Source organism: Somniosus microcephalus, unplaced genomic scaffold (assembly GCF_052327205.1).
Source record: "Somniosus microcephalus isolate GS21.2 unplaced genomic scaffold, FLI_Smic_1.0 unresolved_chr1, whole genome shotgun sequence".
Classification (NCBI taxonomy): domain Eukaryota; kingdom Metazoa; phylum Chordata; class Chondrichthyes; order Squaliformes; family Somniosidae; genus Somniosus; species Somniosus microcephalus.
Genome location: NW_028225179.1, coordinates 85,104,291 through 85,121,377, shown reverse-complemented (window position 1 = coordinate 85,121,377; position 17,087 = coordinate 85,104,291). Strand labels below are relative to the sequence as shown.

Here is a 17,087-nt window from a genome sequence, read left to right as displayed (position 1 = left end):
TTTTCCAACTGCCCATCAATGTCCATAATTGGCATTTTTATATCCTTCCAAAGAGTTACTGGGGTCCATCTTTCTTCCTGTTGCCAGCAAGGCTATAGCAACAAACTTTGCATCATTGGGCCTGAAGTTGCTGCAATGGCGTGTTTAGCAGTGAACGCCATTAATTGGACTTTTGAGTCCCGTTAACATTGCGCTGTATCTGCACTACAAATTGCTGAAATGTTGATCCATGAGATCAATGACGAATCAGTGACCGCGTGGACGGTATGCCCAATGGCTTATCTCACAGACCAACCACATTAATAGCTGAAAACATATGTCATACATAAGGCAGACTGAGGTGTGGCATTGGGAGGTAAGCAAGTTGCAACTTCTGAAATCAATCTAATACAACTTTCAAAAGTTAATTGCAGTTAAAAGCTGTAAAAAGTCATCTCTAGTGTCTGCACATCTCTGGCAGGAGCACTTCCTCGATGCTCTGAATTTACAAAATTCTCAGTTGGAGTTATCAGCGAGTGATAATCTTCCTGTTGATAATGGCGCTCACTGCTAAACACGCCATTGCAGCAAATTCAGGACCAATGTTGCAAAGCTTTTTGCTATAGCCTTGCTGGCAACAGGAAGAAAGATGGCCTCAAGTGGAGCCTTCAGTGGCACGTGGGTCCTACCCATAACTCCCTGCACCCTGAGGAAGCCAGCAGTCCTGTGGAGGTTGATGGATCTCTCTTTGCTGTGCAGGGGAAATGTAGTATTTAATGAAGTTGGATGCCCTGTGATAGAAAGCATCTGTCATCTGTTGAATGCAGGTCCTCGCAGCTCCTTGGCTGATGTTACTGAGGTCTCCAGTGCCTGACTGGTAGTAACTGGTGTCATAGAAATTGAGGGCTGGCATCACCTTCATTGCCACTGACAAAATGGCATCCATTCCCTGTGCACTCCATGTTGGGGGTAGTAGAGAGATTGGTTCAGTCTCCAGCCATGGTGCCTCAAGCGACATGCCTGCTCCCTCTGCTCCTCTTCCTGGTCATCCATGATAATGGATGAGGAATGCCCAATGGATAGACTATTACAATGCTTTCATCTTGCTCACAAGTAGAAATAGGTGGGGGCCCTGAAAGTAATTGCCTTCATTCACTGACAGCACTCTGGATGGCAAAGCTGCCAAGAATAAATGAGAGATTTAGGAAAAAAAATACTCTGGCTTTAATGGTCCCTTTGTTGGCCTCCCAGGCTAAGAGTCATGTGTTGGCCATAAAGCACGTCATTGGGAACGCCATGCCAGTAGTTTTCAGTTTGCGGCATGAATAATGCTGAAAATCCATCAAATTGGTGATTGCTATTGATAACAATGGAGGGCTGAGTGTTGAGAACGGACCTTGGCAAGGCTAACGGTGGAGCGGTGTAATGTGCCAGCAAACTATGATGCAACACAACTCATGGCATAGCTCACTTACTCCATTAGTTCTTGGAACTTTTCCGTTTAAATAATGGCACACGCCGTGAATGCATCATTATTATGTATTGCTCCAAGCTTGGCACAAGACTTTGGCTTCAGCTGGTTGTTAAACTGAAACTTAATTGCAATGGCTGAGTTTTACAGAGCCAGCAGCCAAACCATTACCTGGACTAAGGCATATCATTTTTTCAAAGTGGCCAATTGCTTTCTGTTCCTCTGCTGCCGTCTTTTTTTAATTAATTCTTGAGATGTTGGCATCACTGGAAAGGCCGGCATTTATTGGCCATCCCCAGTTGCCTTTGAGAAGGTGTTGCTGGGCTTGCTAGGCAGTTAAGAGTCAATCAGTTGGTGAGGGACTAGACTCACATATAGATCATACCGGGTAAGGACCTAAAGGACATTAGTGAACCAGTTAGATTTTTATGACAATCCGAAACCTTCATCATTTTTACTCATACCAGCTTTTTAGTTCCAGATTTTTAAACTGAATTAAAATTTTCAAACTTCCATGGTGAGATTTGAACTCTCATTGTCTGAATTATTAATCCGAGCCTCTGGATTACTAGTCCAGTAATCTGCAATTGCTCCTTCTCACCTGCCATAACTTCAGCTGTACACCTGATTCCTGTGCTGTCACCTGCTGTGGGTGTAGAGTGACACTATTTGTTGTGAAGTGGATCCCATGCACCAATCTGTTCCTCAGCCAATAGTATGGAAGCACAATGCGAAGAAACAATTACTGCTATGGAAAGAAGAAAGAAAGACTTGCATTTATATAGCAGCTTTCATGACCACTGGATATCCCAAAGCACTTTACAGCCAATGAAGTACTCTTGGAAATGTAGTCACTGTTGTAATGTAGGAAAAGCAAGCTCCCACAAACAGCAGTGTGATAATGAACAGATAATGTTTTTTAGTGATGTTGATTGAGGGATAAATGTTTGCCAGGACACCGGGGATAACTCCCCTGCTCTTCTTCGAAATAGTGCCATGGGATCTTTTACGTTCACCTGAGAGAGCAGACGGGGCCTTGGTTTAACGTCTCATCCGAAAGACGGCACCTCCGACAGTGCAGCACTCCCTCAGCACTGCACTGGAGTGCCAGCCTAGATTTTTGTGCTCAAGTTTCTGGAGTGGAACTTGACCCCACAACCTTCTGACTCGGAGGCGAGGGTGCTACCCACTGAGCCACGGCTGACACAATCTGCAACATCCCCCTTGAAACAAATTTCATTGGCCAAATCATGCTGTGATAGTGTGGTAACTTTCCAATTGACATAATACATGAGTGAGTGAAAAAGGAACTGCAGAAGAAAAAGCTGCCAGAATGGGTACTAGCCATCAGGTGGAGGTTTACCACTGACTCAATGGAGTGACAACATATGATCTTGAATGCAAGCTTATTCCAGTTGCTGACCTCCCACTTCTGTTATGGGATTCCTTTTCATGCAGTCATTAAGATACTGGTAAAGTGCTGACTGCATCCTGAACCCTGCCATTACCTTGCAATTGGCCAGTATGCATGATCTGGGCCCGTTTTCTAACCCAGACTTGGTGCTACGTGACAAGTTTGTGCCAAACCGAGAAGCCTAAGGATTGATGGAAATTAATCCTTGGGTCTTATCAGCATAATCAGCACGAGCTCCCTCCACAGGCAGCTAATCTAATGAAGAGTTAAATGTCGGGCCACCTGCCTCACTGACAGCAACACCTCAGCTAAGTCCTGGGAGTGGGGAACTGGAGCGGGCTACCAGGGAGGGCAATCGTGACTCCTGTTGAGTTGGAGGAACACTCCTGTCTGGGATGCCTAAAGAAAGGGCCCCACGAATTTAGCAGTGGGTCCAATGCCTAGATTGGGCGCAGGCAGTCTCACTGCTAAATTGGTAAACATTGTGCCCGTTTTACGCCCCAAAAATGGGCACAGCACATACCAATTTCTACCCCCTAGGTATCTTTCAGCATCACCCTTTAGCTAGTTTAACACTGTTCATGGAGTATATTGTTATTTTTCTTTACTATGTGCAGTACTTCAGACTTCTCTGCATTAAATTTCATTTGCAACTGTTTTTACCAATTACATATCTTGGCCAACTCATGGTGCCCCACTCAGTACTTCCCTCCACTCCAACATAACTCTTCTAACAAGTACGTGTAGCTTCCTACCTTTAGCCAGTATCTTATCCATTCTCGGGGTTAATCATGAATCCCCACAGCTTTGATTTTAACTAATATTCTTTCGTGTAAAACTTTATCAAAAATATTTTGCAAGTCTAAAGTACAGCATGCCAAAGGGTTTTTCTCAAGTGTTTTCACTCACGTATTATATTTTCTGAATCCATGTTGACTGCTGTATTCTTGGTTATTATTCCACAGGTAATCTTCAAGTTTGCTATTGATGATCATTTCCATTATTTTACACAGAATGGAAGACTAATGGGTCTGCAGTTCCCTGTGTTTATTACAGTCCACGCCACTTAAACCGTCCACATTTAAAACAGGCAGTTGCTTAGATCGGCCTAAAAGTGCGAACCATTATTCATTTGCATTAAAGCCAATTTCAAAGTTGCCAGTTATAGTGCCGTAAGTGCTCCGTTTACTTTGGGCAAAAACAGCTGTGCTTACTCACTAGTTCGCACCTCCTTAAGGTGCACTGAATGTAAGAACTAACATTAATAAATAACGCCTTGTTAAGGTGCACTGAATGTAACAAAAGAGCCTTAGTGAGGCAGAATTCATTTTACTATTTTATATTTTATATTTTCACCAAAACCTGCATGGCTGTGCAGTAGATTTCCCCCATTAAAGACTGACCAATGAAAAGGGAGAACTCTTTTACCTTTAAAGTGAATTTGTGCCGACAGTCCATCAGCTGTAATAAATGGCCCAGATTTGAAAGCTATCTGGTCTCCTGCTTCTTCTTCTTTCGCAAGGTAGTAGCAAAGCAAATCAATTGTCAATATCTAAGTCAGACATCCAGGCCAAAGCTTCCGGTATAACAGCATGGATATCTTGTAGGCTGCCTGCAAATTTCCTCTGAGGGCAGTGCTCAATGATGTGCTCCAGGGTTTGATTAGGAGTTCCACAGTCACATGATGGGGATACTTTAATCTTCCATCTATGGAGAAGGTGACCATGACCAGTTCTGAGGCAGTTGATGGTTGTCCACTGTTTGCAAGGAAGGTTTGATCCTTCAGGTTGTACTGTGGGGTCCTCTATAAGGAATCCATTCCGTATGTCGCAGTTCTTCCAAGCATTTCACCATCGGTAATCAAGGTTGAGTTGAGATCGCTGAAGGGCTTCTGCGACGGTCCAAAATGCCCTTCTAGATTTGAGACGGGTTGGTGGTAGGTTGTTGAAGTTGGCCTGGATCAGCATGTCTTTGCTGGTGTAGCGGTTGTATTCTCTGGAGACTGCATGTTCGCAGCATAGGTGTGGTGGTGCGATGTTGGCAAGCACGGGCAGCCAAGGTGTTGGTGTCGATAAAAGCATAAAGATAATTCTCATAGTAGAGTTCAGCTGGACATCAACAGATATGACATGCGGACTTGATAGCCATGTCAGAGAACAGTACTCCGCTGTAGAGTACACCAGGGCGAGTGCTGCCGTACGGAGGGTTTGAGCATCTGCTCCCCATGTGGATCCGACGAGTTTCTGGATCAAGTTGACCCCACTCTTTAGTTTCTTCCAAAGGTTCTGGAGATGTTGTCTATATGACAGGGTGTGACTAAGTGTGACTCCTAAATAGGAGGGTTTTTTGGCATGGTTTACCTCTGCGCCACAAAGGGAGACTTTCAAAGCTTGGCTTGCTTGATGGGTGTTGAGGTGGAATGTCGAGGTGACGGTCTTTTGCGGGTTTGATCAAAATCGCCATCTGCGGAAGTAGGCCTCCATCCTCTGTAAATCATTAATCAAAGTCTCTTTGGTGATGGACAGATTCATGTTTTGCGTGGCCAAGGCAATGTCATCAGCGTACACGAACTTGTGGGACTGTTTCAGGCAGGTCACTGGTGTAAACGTTGAACAACATGGGTGCCAGGACAGAATTTTTTCCTTGATTATTGTTACTAAAACGTTACCCACCACTGATATTAAACTGACCGGCCTGAAGTTACTAGGATTGTCCTTACACCCTTTCTTGAACAATGGTGTCACATTTGCCACTTTCCAATCCTCAGGCACCTCCCCAGCATCTAGGGAAGATTGGAAAATTATGGCAAGCCCTTCCACTATCTCCTCCCCCAATTCCCTTAGCAACCTGGGATGCAAGCCATCTGGACCAGGCGACTTATCCACTCTAAGCATACCCAGCCTTTCTAATACATTCTGTCTATCAATTTTCACCCCTTCCATTGCTTCTACCTTTTCCACTTCTACCGATATTTTGCCAGCATCCACCTCCTTAGTAAACACCAATACAAAGTACTGATTGAGTATTCAAGCCTTGCCGTTTGCCTCTAAGCATATATCACCTTGTTTGTCTGTAATAGGCCCCACCCTGCCTCTTACTACCTGTTTACTATTTACATACTGGTAGAAGATTTTTGGGTTCCCTTTTATGTTAACCGCCATTCTACTCTCATATTCTCTCTTTGGCAATCTTATTTTCATCTTCACATCCCCTCTCAACTTATTGTATTTGGTCTGATTCTCCCTTGAAGAATTTACCTGACATGCATCATACACCCTCTTTTTTTGTTTCATCATCTTCTCTATCTCCCTTGTCATCCAAAGAGCCCTTGCTTTGGTTCCCTTACCTTTCCCTCTTGTTGGAATGTACCTAGCCTGTACTTGGAACATCTCCTCCTTAAAGATTAATTAATAACCTTGTAGTAAAGGGGCCTTTAGGGAAGAGTGACCATAGAATTTTATATTCAGTTTGAAATTGACTTAGTTAAATCCAAACCTTGGGTCTTAAATCTAAACAAAACAAACTACGTAGGTATGAGGGGCGAGTTGGCTAAGGTAGATTGGGAAACTACATTAAAAGGTATGACAGTGGATGAGCAATTAATACATAATGTTATAAATCTCATCATCATGAAGAAACGACTCATGAAATAACACTGGATGGCCAGCTGGTGGCGCCGTCCAAGGAGTATAAATACTCGGGCGTGGCCCAGCTTGCCCAGGGACATTTTGTAAGACAGGAACTAGTGAAGTACAACTAGACCTCCATGTTCTGAAACAAGTTGATTAAAGCCTTTATACTCAAACCAAGTGCGTAGTGAGTTTTATTATGTCACATAATTTATAACAAATATACATTCCTTTAAGACACAAAAACCCCACAGGAAAAGTGGTCCAACCGTGGCTAACAAGAGAAGTTAAAGATAGTATTAGATCAAAGGAAGAGGCTTGAACTGCTGCCAAAAAGAATAGTAAGCCTGAGGATTGGGAGGATTTTAGAATTCAGCAAAGGGGGACCAAGAAATTGATAAAGAAAGGGAACTTAGAATATGAGAGTAAACTAGTGAGAGACATAAAAACAGACTGTAAAAGCTTCTATAGGTATGCAAAAACGAAAAGACTCACAAAAGTAAATGTGGGTCCCTTACAGGCTGAGACAGGAGAAATTATAATGGGGGAATAAGGAAATTGCAGAGAAATTAAACAAATACATTGTATCTGTCTTCACGGAAGAAGACACAAAATTTCCCGAAATAGTGGACAACCAAGGGTTTAGCGAGAATGAGGAACTGAAAGGTATTAGTATAAGTAAAAAAGTAATACTGGAGAAATGAATGGGACTGAAAGCCGATAAATGCCCTGGACCTGCTGGCCTACATCCTAGGGTTTTGAAAGAGTTGGCTATAGAGATAGTGGATGCATTGGTTGTCATTTTCCAAAATTCCAGATTCTAGAACGGTTCCCACGGATTAGAAGGTAGCAAATGTAACCCCACTATTTAAGAAAGGAGGGGCAGAAAAAATGGGGAACTACAGACCAGTTAGCCTGACATCAGTAGTAGGGAAAATGCTAGCATCTATTATTAAGGACATGGTAACAGGGCAGTTAGAAAATAATAATAGAATTGGGCAGAGTCAACACGGATTTATGAAAGGGAAATCGTGTTTGACAAATCCGTTAGAGTTTTTTGAGGTTGTAACTAGCAGAATAGCTGAGGGGAACCACTGGATTTGGTGTATTTGGATTTTCAGGAGGCATTCGATAAAGTGCCACACAAGAGGTTATGGGATTGGGGGTAATATACTAGCATGGACTGAGGATTGGTTAACGGACAGAAAACAGAGAGTAGGAATAAACGGGTCATTTTCAGGTTGGCAGCCTGTAACTAGTGGGGTACCACAAGGATCAGTACTTGGGCCTCAGCTATTCGCAATCTACATCAATGATTTGGATGAGGGGACCAAATGTAATATATCCAAGTTTGCTGATGATACAAAGCTGGGTGGAAATGTAAGTTGTGAGGAGGATGCAAGGAGGCTTCAAGGGGATACAGACAGGCTAAATGAATGGGCAAGAACATGGCAAATGGAATATAATGTGGAGAAATGCAAAGTTATCCACTTTGGTAGGAAAAATAGAAAAGCAGAGTATTTTTTAAATGGTGAGAGATTGAGAAATGTTGGTGTTCAGAGGGACCTGGGTGTCCTTGTACACGAATCACTGAAAGTTAACATGCAGGTACAGCAAGCAATTAGGAAAGCAAATGATATGTTGGCATTTATTACAAGAGGATTTGAGTATAAGAGTAAAGACGTCTTACTGCAATTATATAGGGCCCTAACGAGACCACACCTGGAGTATTGTGTACAGTTTCGGTCTCCTTACCTAAGGAAGGATATACTTGCCATAGAGGGAGTGCAACAAAGGTTCACCAGACTGGTTCCTGGGATGGGGGGGGATTGTCCTATAAGGGGAGATTGAGTAGACTAGGCCTATATGCTCTAGAGCTTAGAACAATGAGAGGTGATCTTATTGAAACATACAAAATTCTTACAGGGCTTGACAGGGTAGATGCAGGGAGGATGTTTCCCTTGACTGGGGAGTCTAGAACCAGGGGTCACACTCTCAGAATAAGGGGTCGGCCATTTAAGACTGAGATGAGGAGAAATTTCTTCACTCAGAGGGTGGTGAATCTTTGGCATTCTCTACCCCAGAGGGCTGTGGAGGCTCAGTCGTTGAGTATATTCAAGACAGAGATCGATAGATTTTTGCATAGTAGGGGAATCAAGGGATATGGGGATAGTGCGGGAAAGTGGAGATAGGGTAGAAGATCAGCCATGATCTTATTGAATGGCGGAGAAGGCTCGAAGGGCCAAATGGCCTACTCCTGCTCCTATTTCTTATGTTCTTATATTATGTTCTCAATCAATGCTAATATATTACCTATAATCCCATGAGCCCTAATCTTGTGTAATAACTCCTTTCTTGAACAGCGGGGTTATGTTTGCTACCATGGGGACTGTTCTAGAATCTAGGGAATTCTGGCAAATCAAAGTCATTGCATCCACTATCGTTGCAGTCACCTCTTTTAAAACCCACGGATGTAGGCCATCAGATCGAGGGGAATTGTCGGCTATTAGTCCCATTAATTTCTCCAGTACTTTTTCTTCACTAATATTAATTAGCTTAAGTTCCTCACCCTCATTATACCTTTGGTTCCCCACAATTTCCAGTATGTTCTTTGTGCCTTCTACTTGAAGTCAGACACAAAATATTTGTTTAACAACTCTAATATTTCCTTATTCCCCATTATCATTTCTCCTGTCTCTGCTGCTAAGGGACCCATGTTTACTTTTGCTAATCTCTTCCTTTTTACATACTTGTAAAAGCTCTTACAATCTGTTTTTATATTTCTTGCTAGTTTACTCTCATTCTATTTTCTCCCTTTTTATCAATTTCTTGGTCATCCTTTGCTCATATTAAAACACTCCCAATCCTCAGGCTTACTACTCTTTTTGGCAACATTGTAAGTTTCTTCTTTTAATTTAATACCATCCTTAACTTCACTAGTTAGCCACGGGATGGGCAATAAATGCTGGCCTTGCCAGTGACGCCCACATCCCATGAATGAATGAATAAAATGACATAAGTATCTAAATCACAAAAGTAGCGACGCAGGTTAATAAAGCTATTTAAAAAAAAGCAAACAAATTTCATAGAGGGATAGAATTGAAAAGCAGAGAAGTTATGTTAAACTTGTATAGAACCTTGGTTAGACCATACCTGGAGTACTATGAACAGTTTTGGTCTCAATATTATAGAAAAGATATAGAAGCACTAGAGAAGGTGCAGAAAAGGTTTACTAGAATGATACCAGAACTGAGAGGTTATACCAATCAGGAAAGATTGAACAGGCTGGGGCTCTTTTCTCTAGAAAAGAGAAGATTGAGGGACGACCTGATAGAGGTTTTTAAGATTATGAAAGGGTTTCATAGGGTCGACATAGAAAAGATGTTTCCATTTGCGAACGAGACCAGTACTAGGTGCCATAAATATAAGATAGTCACTAATAAATCCAATAGGGAATTCAGGAGAAACTTCTTTACCCAGAGCGTGGTTAGAATGTGGAACTCGCTACCACAGGGAGTGGTTGAGGCGAATAGTACAGATGGATTTAAGGGGAAGCTCGATAAACATATGACGGAGAAAATAGGATATGTTGATGGGGTTAGATGAAGAAGGGTGGGAAGAGGCTCATGTGCATGGACCTGTTGGGTCAAATGGCCTGTTTCTGTGCTGCACATACTTTGTAATACCACTTGTTGAAACATTGCTGTTTTTAATAAAGTTAGTACTGTAATAATGTCCAGATGTTAGTCATCCAAAACATGAGCCCATCTGTTCTCTTTCAGATACCAGCAGACCTACTGTGTTTTTTCAGCATTTTTGGTTTTTATTGATGTTTCAGCTATCTTTAGCACATGCTGCAGCGTGAATTTTAACTGTCTCTAGCAGTCTTTAAAAATGTAATTTAAATTATTTGTCATTTTAATAATGCTACCATGTTATACCGGTCATCACATAGAGGGCATGTGAATACTTAAGAGGAAGTGATCATTAAGTATGTCCACTATTTTGTGCTCATCGAGGCCATTGGCATTTTTAAGAGGTCATCTTTTGTCTGACTGTGGTCTTACTGTTGTGACACTGAGAGAATGTTTAACATATTAATATTAACATATTAATGTTTGGCCTCTGCTGCTATGCTTTAGGGTCGCTACCTAAATTGGTGAGAGTGCCCAGGTTCACAGATGGAATCAGTACATTTTAAAATTTCCTCCAGTTGAAAGGATTACCCAGCGACACAGTGGCACTTTCTAATATCGGAATCGCTTTACAGTGAAGGGAAGCGGAAGTCCCGCTCCCAGTTCAGGCTGAGAAGTGTGATTGACGTGTCATGCTGAGGGTGGGCCAGATGTACTACAGGCCCTGGTTGGCCGATAGCAATGCCAATCAAAACACTGCACTTTGTTGCCTGATTTTTCTCCTTTTTTGCCGCAGGTTCAGTTCCTGCCTGCATCTGCAATCAAAGTGAAAGGACTGGAGACGGTGAGAGCAGGAATAGGGTTTGTACAGATTTTAGACAGTAAAATGTTCAGAGCAGTTTGAATATCCCGTGAGAAAACAGGAAGGGAACAGAAATGCCCTTTGTGCTGTGTGAGAGGATCCAGCTGAGAGGCCTGTTTACTCCGTGCTTTGTGATGAACTGTTTGGCTGGGACTGAGTGTTGGATATTGAATGTGTTTATTGGAAGCTGGGATTTGGACACAGCATTTCCCTCCTGATTTACAGGCTGAGTTTTTGTTGAGGGGTCATTGCTGAAAATGAGAAGGTGAGGTGTGATTATCTGGGAGGTGCAGAGTGTCTGAGGATTCTTACAGATTTCCTGCCTGTGATGAGAATCCATTTTCAGTGAGAGACGTCTCTCTGTGAGGAGTCCTGCTGTACAGGGAAGTCTGATGCTGTCTAGTTTCTTGTAAATAAATCTGTGTAATTACCAGGGCAAGGCTGGGCCTAGTCTTCTGACATGGTTGTAAGATTAAGATTGGTATTGGTTCCTTCAATTTTGCCATGGCACATGCAGGGTTAAAATGAGCTTCGCTCCCAGGAAAATGTTCGTCTTCACTTACTATATTGAACCAAAAACATAAATTGCTGGTAATGCAGCAGGTCAGTCAGCATCTATCAGGCGAACAGCCATGTTTTTTGTCTGATTTGTAACATTTGCAGAATTTTTTATTAACTTGTTACATACTTTGACCAGGAGAGGGGCAGTTTGTTCAATATTGTGTGAGTTGTTCAAATGTGTTTGATTGGCAGCCCTTTTTGAATGAGCAGTTATTTAAGCTGAGATTGTAACTCCCGGCAGGAGTCTTGCAGGTGGGGGCTGAGGTGAACTGAAGTGAGGCCTGGAGCTTTTAACTCCTGGGCCCATGTCCGTCTCCCTCCTGTAACAGGTGGAAAGCGCCAGCTGGCTGGTATGCGACAGGAGGCGGCCGCTGGGGACACAGTGAAACGTTTCCAGGCATTACAACAGTGACTCCACTCCAAAAGTACTTCGGCTGTAAAGCACTTTGAGACGTCCGGTGGTCGTGAAAGGTGCTATATAAATGCAAGTCTTTTTTGTTTCTTTCATTTGAGTAAGTGGTTGGGGGGGGGGGGAAGAGGAGGGGGGGTAGAGGGGAGAGAGGGGGGGGAGAGGGGAGAGGGAGAGGGGAGAGAGAGGGGGGGGAGAGGAGGGGGGGTAGGGGAGAGGAGGGGGGGTAGGGGAGAGGAGGTAGGGGAGAGGAAGGGGGGGTAGGGGAGAGGAAGGGGGGGGTAGGGGAGAGGAGGGGTAGGGGGGAGAGGAGGGGTAGGGGAGGGGGGTGGGGGGGGTAGGGTAGGAGGGGGGGAGAGGGGGAGAGAGGAGGGGGGGGAGAGGGGGAGAGAGGAGGGGGGGGGTGGGGAGAGAGGGGGGTGGGGACGGAGGGGGAGAGAGGGAGAGGGAGAGGGGGGGGTGAGAGGGAGAGGGGGGGTGAGAGGGAGAGGGGGGTAGGGAGAGGGGGGGGTGAGAGGGAGAGGGGGGTAGGGAGAGGGGGGTAGGGAGAGGGGGGGTGAGAGGGAGAGGGGGGGGAGAGGGGGGGTAGGGTAGGAGGGGGGGGAGAGGGGGAGAGAGGAGGGAGGGGAGAGGGGGAGAGAGGGGGGGTGGGGAGAGAGGGGGGTGGGGACGGAGGGGGAGAGGGAGAGGGAGAGGGGGGGGTGAGAGGGAGAGGGGGGTAGGGAGAGGGGGAGGGAGAGGGGGGTGGGGAGAGGGAGAGGGGGGTGGGGAGAGGGAGAGGGGGGGGGAGAGGGAGTGGGGAGAGGGAGAGGGGGGGTGGGGAGAGGGGGGGGGAGAGGGAGTGGGGAGAGGGAGAGGGGGGGTGGGGAGAGGGGAAGGGGAGGGGGGGGAGAGGGGAAGGAGGGGGGTAGGGAGAGGGGGGGTGGGGGAGGGAGGAGGAGGGGGGGGGGTGGGGGAGGAGGGGTGGGGGAGGAGGGGGGGGGTGGGGGAGGAGGGGGGGTGGGGGGGGAGGGAGAGGGAGGGAGGAGGGGGAGAGAGGAGGGGAAGGGAGAGGGAGGGGGGTAGGGGAAGGAGGGGGGGTAGGGAGGGGGGTGGGGGAGGAGGGGGGGGGGAGAGAGGGGAAGGAGGGGGGGTAGGGAGAGGGAGGGGGGTGGGGGGAGGAGGGGGGGGAGAGGAGGGGGGGGTGGGGGGAGGAGGGGGGGGGTGGGGGGAGGAGGGGGGGGGAGAGGGGGGGGGGTGGGGGGAGAGGAGAGGGGGGTGGGGGGAGGAGGGGGGGGAGAGGAGGGGGGGGTGGGGGGGGAGAGGGGGGGGGGAGGAGGGGGGGGGGAGAGGGGGGGGGGGAGAGGAGGGGTGGGGGAGGAGGGGTGGGGGAGGAGGGGGGGGGGGTGGGGGAGGAGGGGGGGTGGGGGGTGGGGGAGGAGGGGGGGTGGGGGGGGAGGGGAGGGAGGGAGGAGGGGAAGGGAGTGGGGGGGGGGTAGGGGAAGGAGGGGGGGTAGGGAGGGGGGGTGGGGGGAGGAGGGGGGAGGGGGGAGAGGGGGGGGGGGTGAGGGGGAGGAGGGGGGGTGGGGGGGGAGGTGGGGGGGGGGGAGGAGGGGGGGGGGAGTGGTGGGGGGGGGGGGGAGGAGGGGGGGTGGGGGGGGGGTGGGGGTGGTGGGGGGGGGGGGGTGGGGGGGGGGGGGGGGGGGGGGGGGGTGGGGGGGGGGGGGGGGGGGGGTGGGGGGGGGGGGGGTGTGGGGGGGGGGGGTGGAGGGGGGGGGGGGGGGGTGGGGGGGTGGGGGGGGGGGGGTGGGGGGGGGGGGGGTGGGGGGGAGGGGTGGGGGGGGGGGGGGGGTGGTGGGGGGGGGGTGTGGGTGGGGGGGGGGGTGGGGGAGGGGGGTGGTGGGGGGGGGGGAGGAGGGGGGGGGGGTGTGGGGGGGGTGGGGTGGGGGGGAGGGTGGGGGGGTGTGGGTGGGGGGGTGGGGGGTGGGGGGGGGGGGGAGGGTGGGGGAGGAGGGGGGGGTGGGGGGGAGGGGGGGGGGTGGGAGGAGGGGGGTGGGGTGGGGGGGGGGTGGGGGGTGGGGGGGGGGGGTGGGGAGGGGGGGGGGTGTGGGGGTGGGGGGTGGGGGGGGTGGTGGGGGTGGGGGGGGGTGGGGGAGGGGGGGGGGTGGGGTGGGTGGGGGGGGGGGTGTGGGGTGTGGGGGAGGGGGGGTGGGGTGGGGGGGGGGGGGGTGAGGGGGGGTGGGGTGGAGGGGGGGGGGTGGGGGGTGGGGGGTGTGGGGTGGAGGGGGGGGGGGTGGGGGGAGGGGGGGTGGGGGGGGGGTGGGGGGGTGGGGGTGGTGGGTGTGGGGGGGGGGGGGTGTGGGGGGTGGGGTGGGGGTGGGGAGGGGGGGGGGGTGAGGGAGGGGGGGTGGGGGGAGGAGGGGGGAGAGGGGGGGGAGGGGGTGGTGGGGGGGAGGGGGGAGGGGAGAGGGGAGAGGGGGGGTGGGGGGTGGGTGAGGGGGGGGTGGGGAGGGGTGGGGGGTGTGGGGGTGAGGGGGGGGTGTGGGGGGGGGGGGGGGGGTGGGGGTGAGGGGGGGGGGGGGTGAGGTGGGGGGGGGGGGGGGGGTGGGGGGTGTGGGGGGGGTGGGGGGGGGGTGGGGGGGAGGGGTGGGGTGGGGGGGGGTGGGGTGAGGGGGGGGGGGGTGAGAGGGGGGGGGGTGGGTGGGGGGGGTGGGGGAGGGGGGGTGGGGGGGGGAGGGGGGAGGGGGGGTGGTGGGGGGGGGGGGTGGGGGGGTGGGGGAGGGGGGTGGTGGGGGTGGGGGGGGGGGTGGGGTGTGGGGGGGGTGGGGGGGGTGGGGTGGGGGGGGGTGTGGGTGGGGTGGGGGGGGGGGTGGGGGAGGGGTGGGGGGGGGTGGGGGTGGGGTGTGGGGGGGGTGGGGAGGGGGGGTGGGAGAGGGGGGGGGGGGGGGTGAGGGGGGGGGGGGGTGTGGGGGGGGGGGGGGGGGGGGGGGAGGGGTGGGGGGGGGGTGGGGGGGGGGGGGTGGGGGGGGGGGGGGGGGTGGGGGGGGGTGGGGGTGGGGGGGGTGGGGGGGGGGTGGGTGGGAGGGGGGGGGGGGGTGGGGGGGTGGGGGGTGGTGGGGGGAGGGGGGGGGGGTGGGAGGGGGGGGGTGGGAGAGGGGGGGGGTGGGGGTGGGGGGGGGAGGGGTGGGGTGGGGGTGGGGGGGGGGGGGGGTGGGGGGGGGGGGTGGGGGGGGGGGGGAGGGGGGGTGGGGGGGGGGGAGGGGGGGGGTGGGGGTGGGGGGGTGGGGGTTGGAGGGGGGGGGTGGGGGAGGGGGGAGGGGGGGGTGGGGGGTGGGGGGGGGGGGGTGGGGAGGGGGGGGGGGGGGTGGGGGGTGGGGGGGTTGGGGGGGGTGGGGGGAGGAGGGGGGGGTGGGGGGGGGGGGAGGGGGGTGGGGGGGTGGGGGGGAGGGGGGGGGGTGGGGGGGGGGGGGTGGGGGGGGGTGGGGGGGGTGGGGGTGGGGGGGGGGGTGGGTGGAGGAGGTGGGGGGGGGAGGTGGGGGGGGGGGTGGGGGGGTGGGGGGTGGGGTGGGGGGGGGAGGAGGGGGGTAGGGGTGGGGTGGTGGGGGGGGGGGGAGGGGGGGGAGAGGGGGGGTGGGGGGGGAGGAGGGGGGGTGGGTGGGGGAGGGGGGGGTGGGGAGGGGGGGGGGTGGGGGGGGTGGGGGGGGGGGTGGGGGTGGGGGAGGGGGTGGAGGGGGGGTGGGGGGGTGGGGGGGGTGGGGAGAGGGGAAGGAGGGGGAGGGGGGGGTGGGGGGGTAGGGGTGGGAGGGGGAGGGAGAGGGGGGGGGGGGGGGGGGGTGGGGGTGGGGGGTAGGAGTGGGAGAGGGGGGGTGGGGGGGTAGGGGGGGGAGGTGGGGGGGGAGGGGGGGGGGTGGGGGGGTGGGGGTGGGGGGGTGGGGGGGGAGGGGGGGTAGGGGGGGAGAGGTGGGGGGGGGGGGGAGGGGGGTGGGGGGGTAGGAGGGGGAGAGGTGGTGGGGGGGTGGGGGGGTAGGAGGGGGAGAGGTGGTGGGGGGGGTGGGGGGGTAGGAGGGGGAGAGGTGGGGGGGGGGGAGGGGGTGGGGGGGGGGGGGGAGAGGTGGGGGGGTAGGGGTGGGGGGGTAGGAGGGGTAGAGGTGGGGGGGTTAGGGGAGGGAGGAGGTGGTGTAGGAGGGGGGAGGGAGGGGGGGGGGTAGGGGGGGGGTAGGGGGAGGTAGGGGGAGGGAGGGGGAGGGGAGGAGGGGAGGAGGGGGAGGGGAGGGGGAGGAGAGGGGAGGGAGGAGGGGGGGTAGGGGTGGGAGGGGGAGGAGGGGAGGGGGGTTGGGGGGGTAGGGGGGAGAGGGGTAGGGGGGAGAGGGGGGGGGGAGGAGGGGGGGAGGGGGGGGAGGAGGGGGGGGAGGGGGGGGGGAGGGAGGGAGAGGAGGAGAGGGGAGGGGGGAAGGGAGAGGGGAGGGGAGGGGTCACATTACTATGTTCCTCAAAAAGACAGAAACAAACAACATAGAAACACAACCCAGTAAACTGTACAACACCAAAAATCGTACAGATGGGCCAAAAACGACACGGAAAAATACCAGAAAACAATTAGCAATGCATCAACTCAAGCTCTCTTAGACACCTTTCTGGATAACATATACACTCACAATAAAGAAGGCGTAAACCGGGCAGTTATTAAACTAAACAATATTTTTGATAATTTGGCAACAAATGCAAACTTGAAAGCTCGCAAGAACAAACCCAAAACAAAAAACTATGAAAAATGGTTTGACCGAGATTGCCATAACATGAGGAAAAAACTTAGAAAAATATCAAACCAAAAACACAGACACCCAGAAAACGAGGAATTACGCCTTACTTATTGTCAGACACTAACACAATACAGAAACACACTCAGAACCAAAAAAGAGCAATATATTAAGAATACACTCAGCTCCATGGAGGAATCCATTGATTCCAATTGTTTCTGGGAAAACTTGAAAACACTACACAAAAAACAACACGACGATTTGGCCATTCAAAATGGGGACACATGGGTAAACCACTTTGAAAAATTATACCAGAAAAACACACTAAGACCAGAGCAACACCAAATACGCAAAAAACTGGAAAAGCTAGAAATGGCCATAAAAGATAACC

At 52.3% G+C, this 17,087-nt stretch overlaps 1 protein-coding gene across 7 annotated transcripts in view; it reads left to right on the top strand.

The window, feature by feature from the left end:
• LOC147095551 (uncharacterized) overlaps nt 1-17,087 on the top strand; it is a 64,363-nt gene that overhangs the window by 30,235 nt on the left and 17,041 nt on the right. Inside the window, exons 2-3 of one of the 7 annotated variants that reach the window (XM_085974673.1) lie at nt 10,925-10,972; nt 11,881-12,022. The exons of 1 other annotated variant lie outside the window; for it this stretch is intronic. Coding sequence is in view for 1 of the 6 variants with exons in the window: in XM_085974679.1 (XP_085830805.1) it covers nt 4,531-4,540 (10 nt within the window). In the remaining 5 variants the exon portion in view is untranslated. Of the gene's footprint in view, nt 1-4,530; nt 4,541-10,924; nt 10,990-11,880; nt 12,036-17,087 lie in introns of all 7 variants that reach the window. 5 more of the 7 variants (XM_085974672.1, XM_085974674.1, XM_085974675.1 and 2 more) reach the window with 5 other exon arrangements.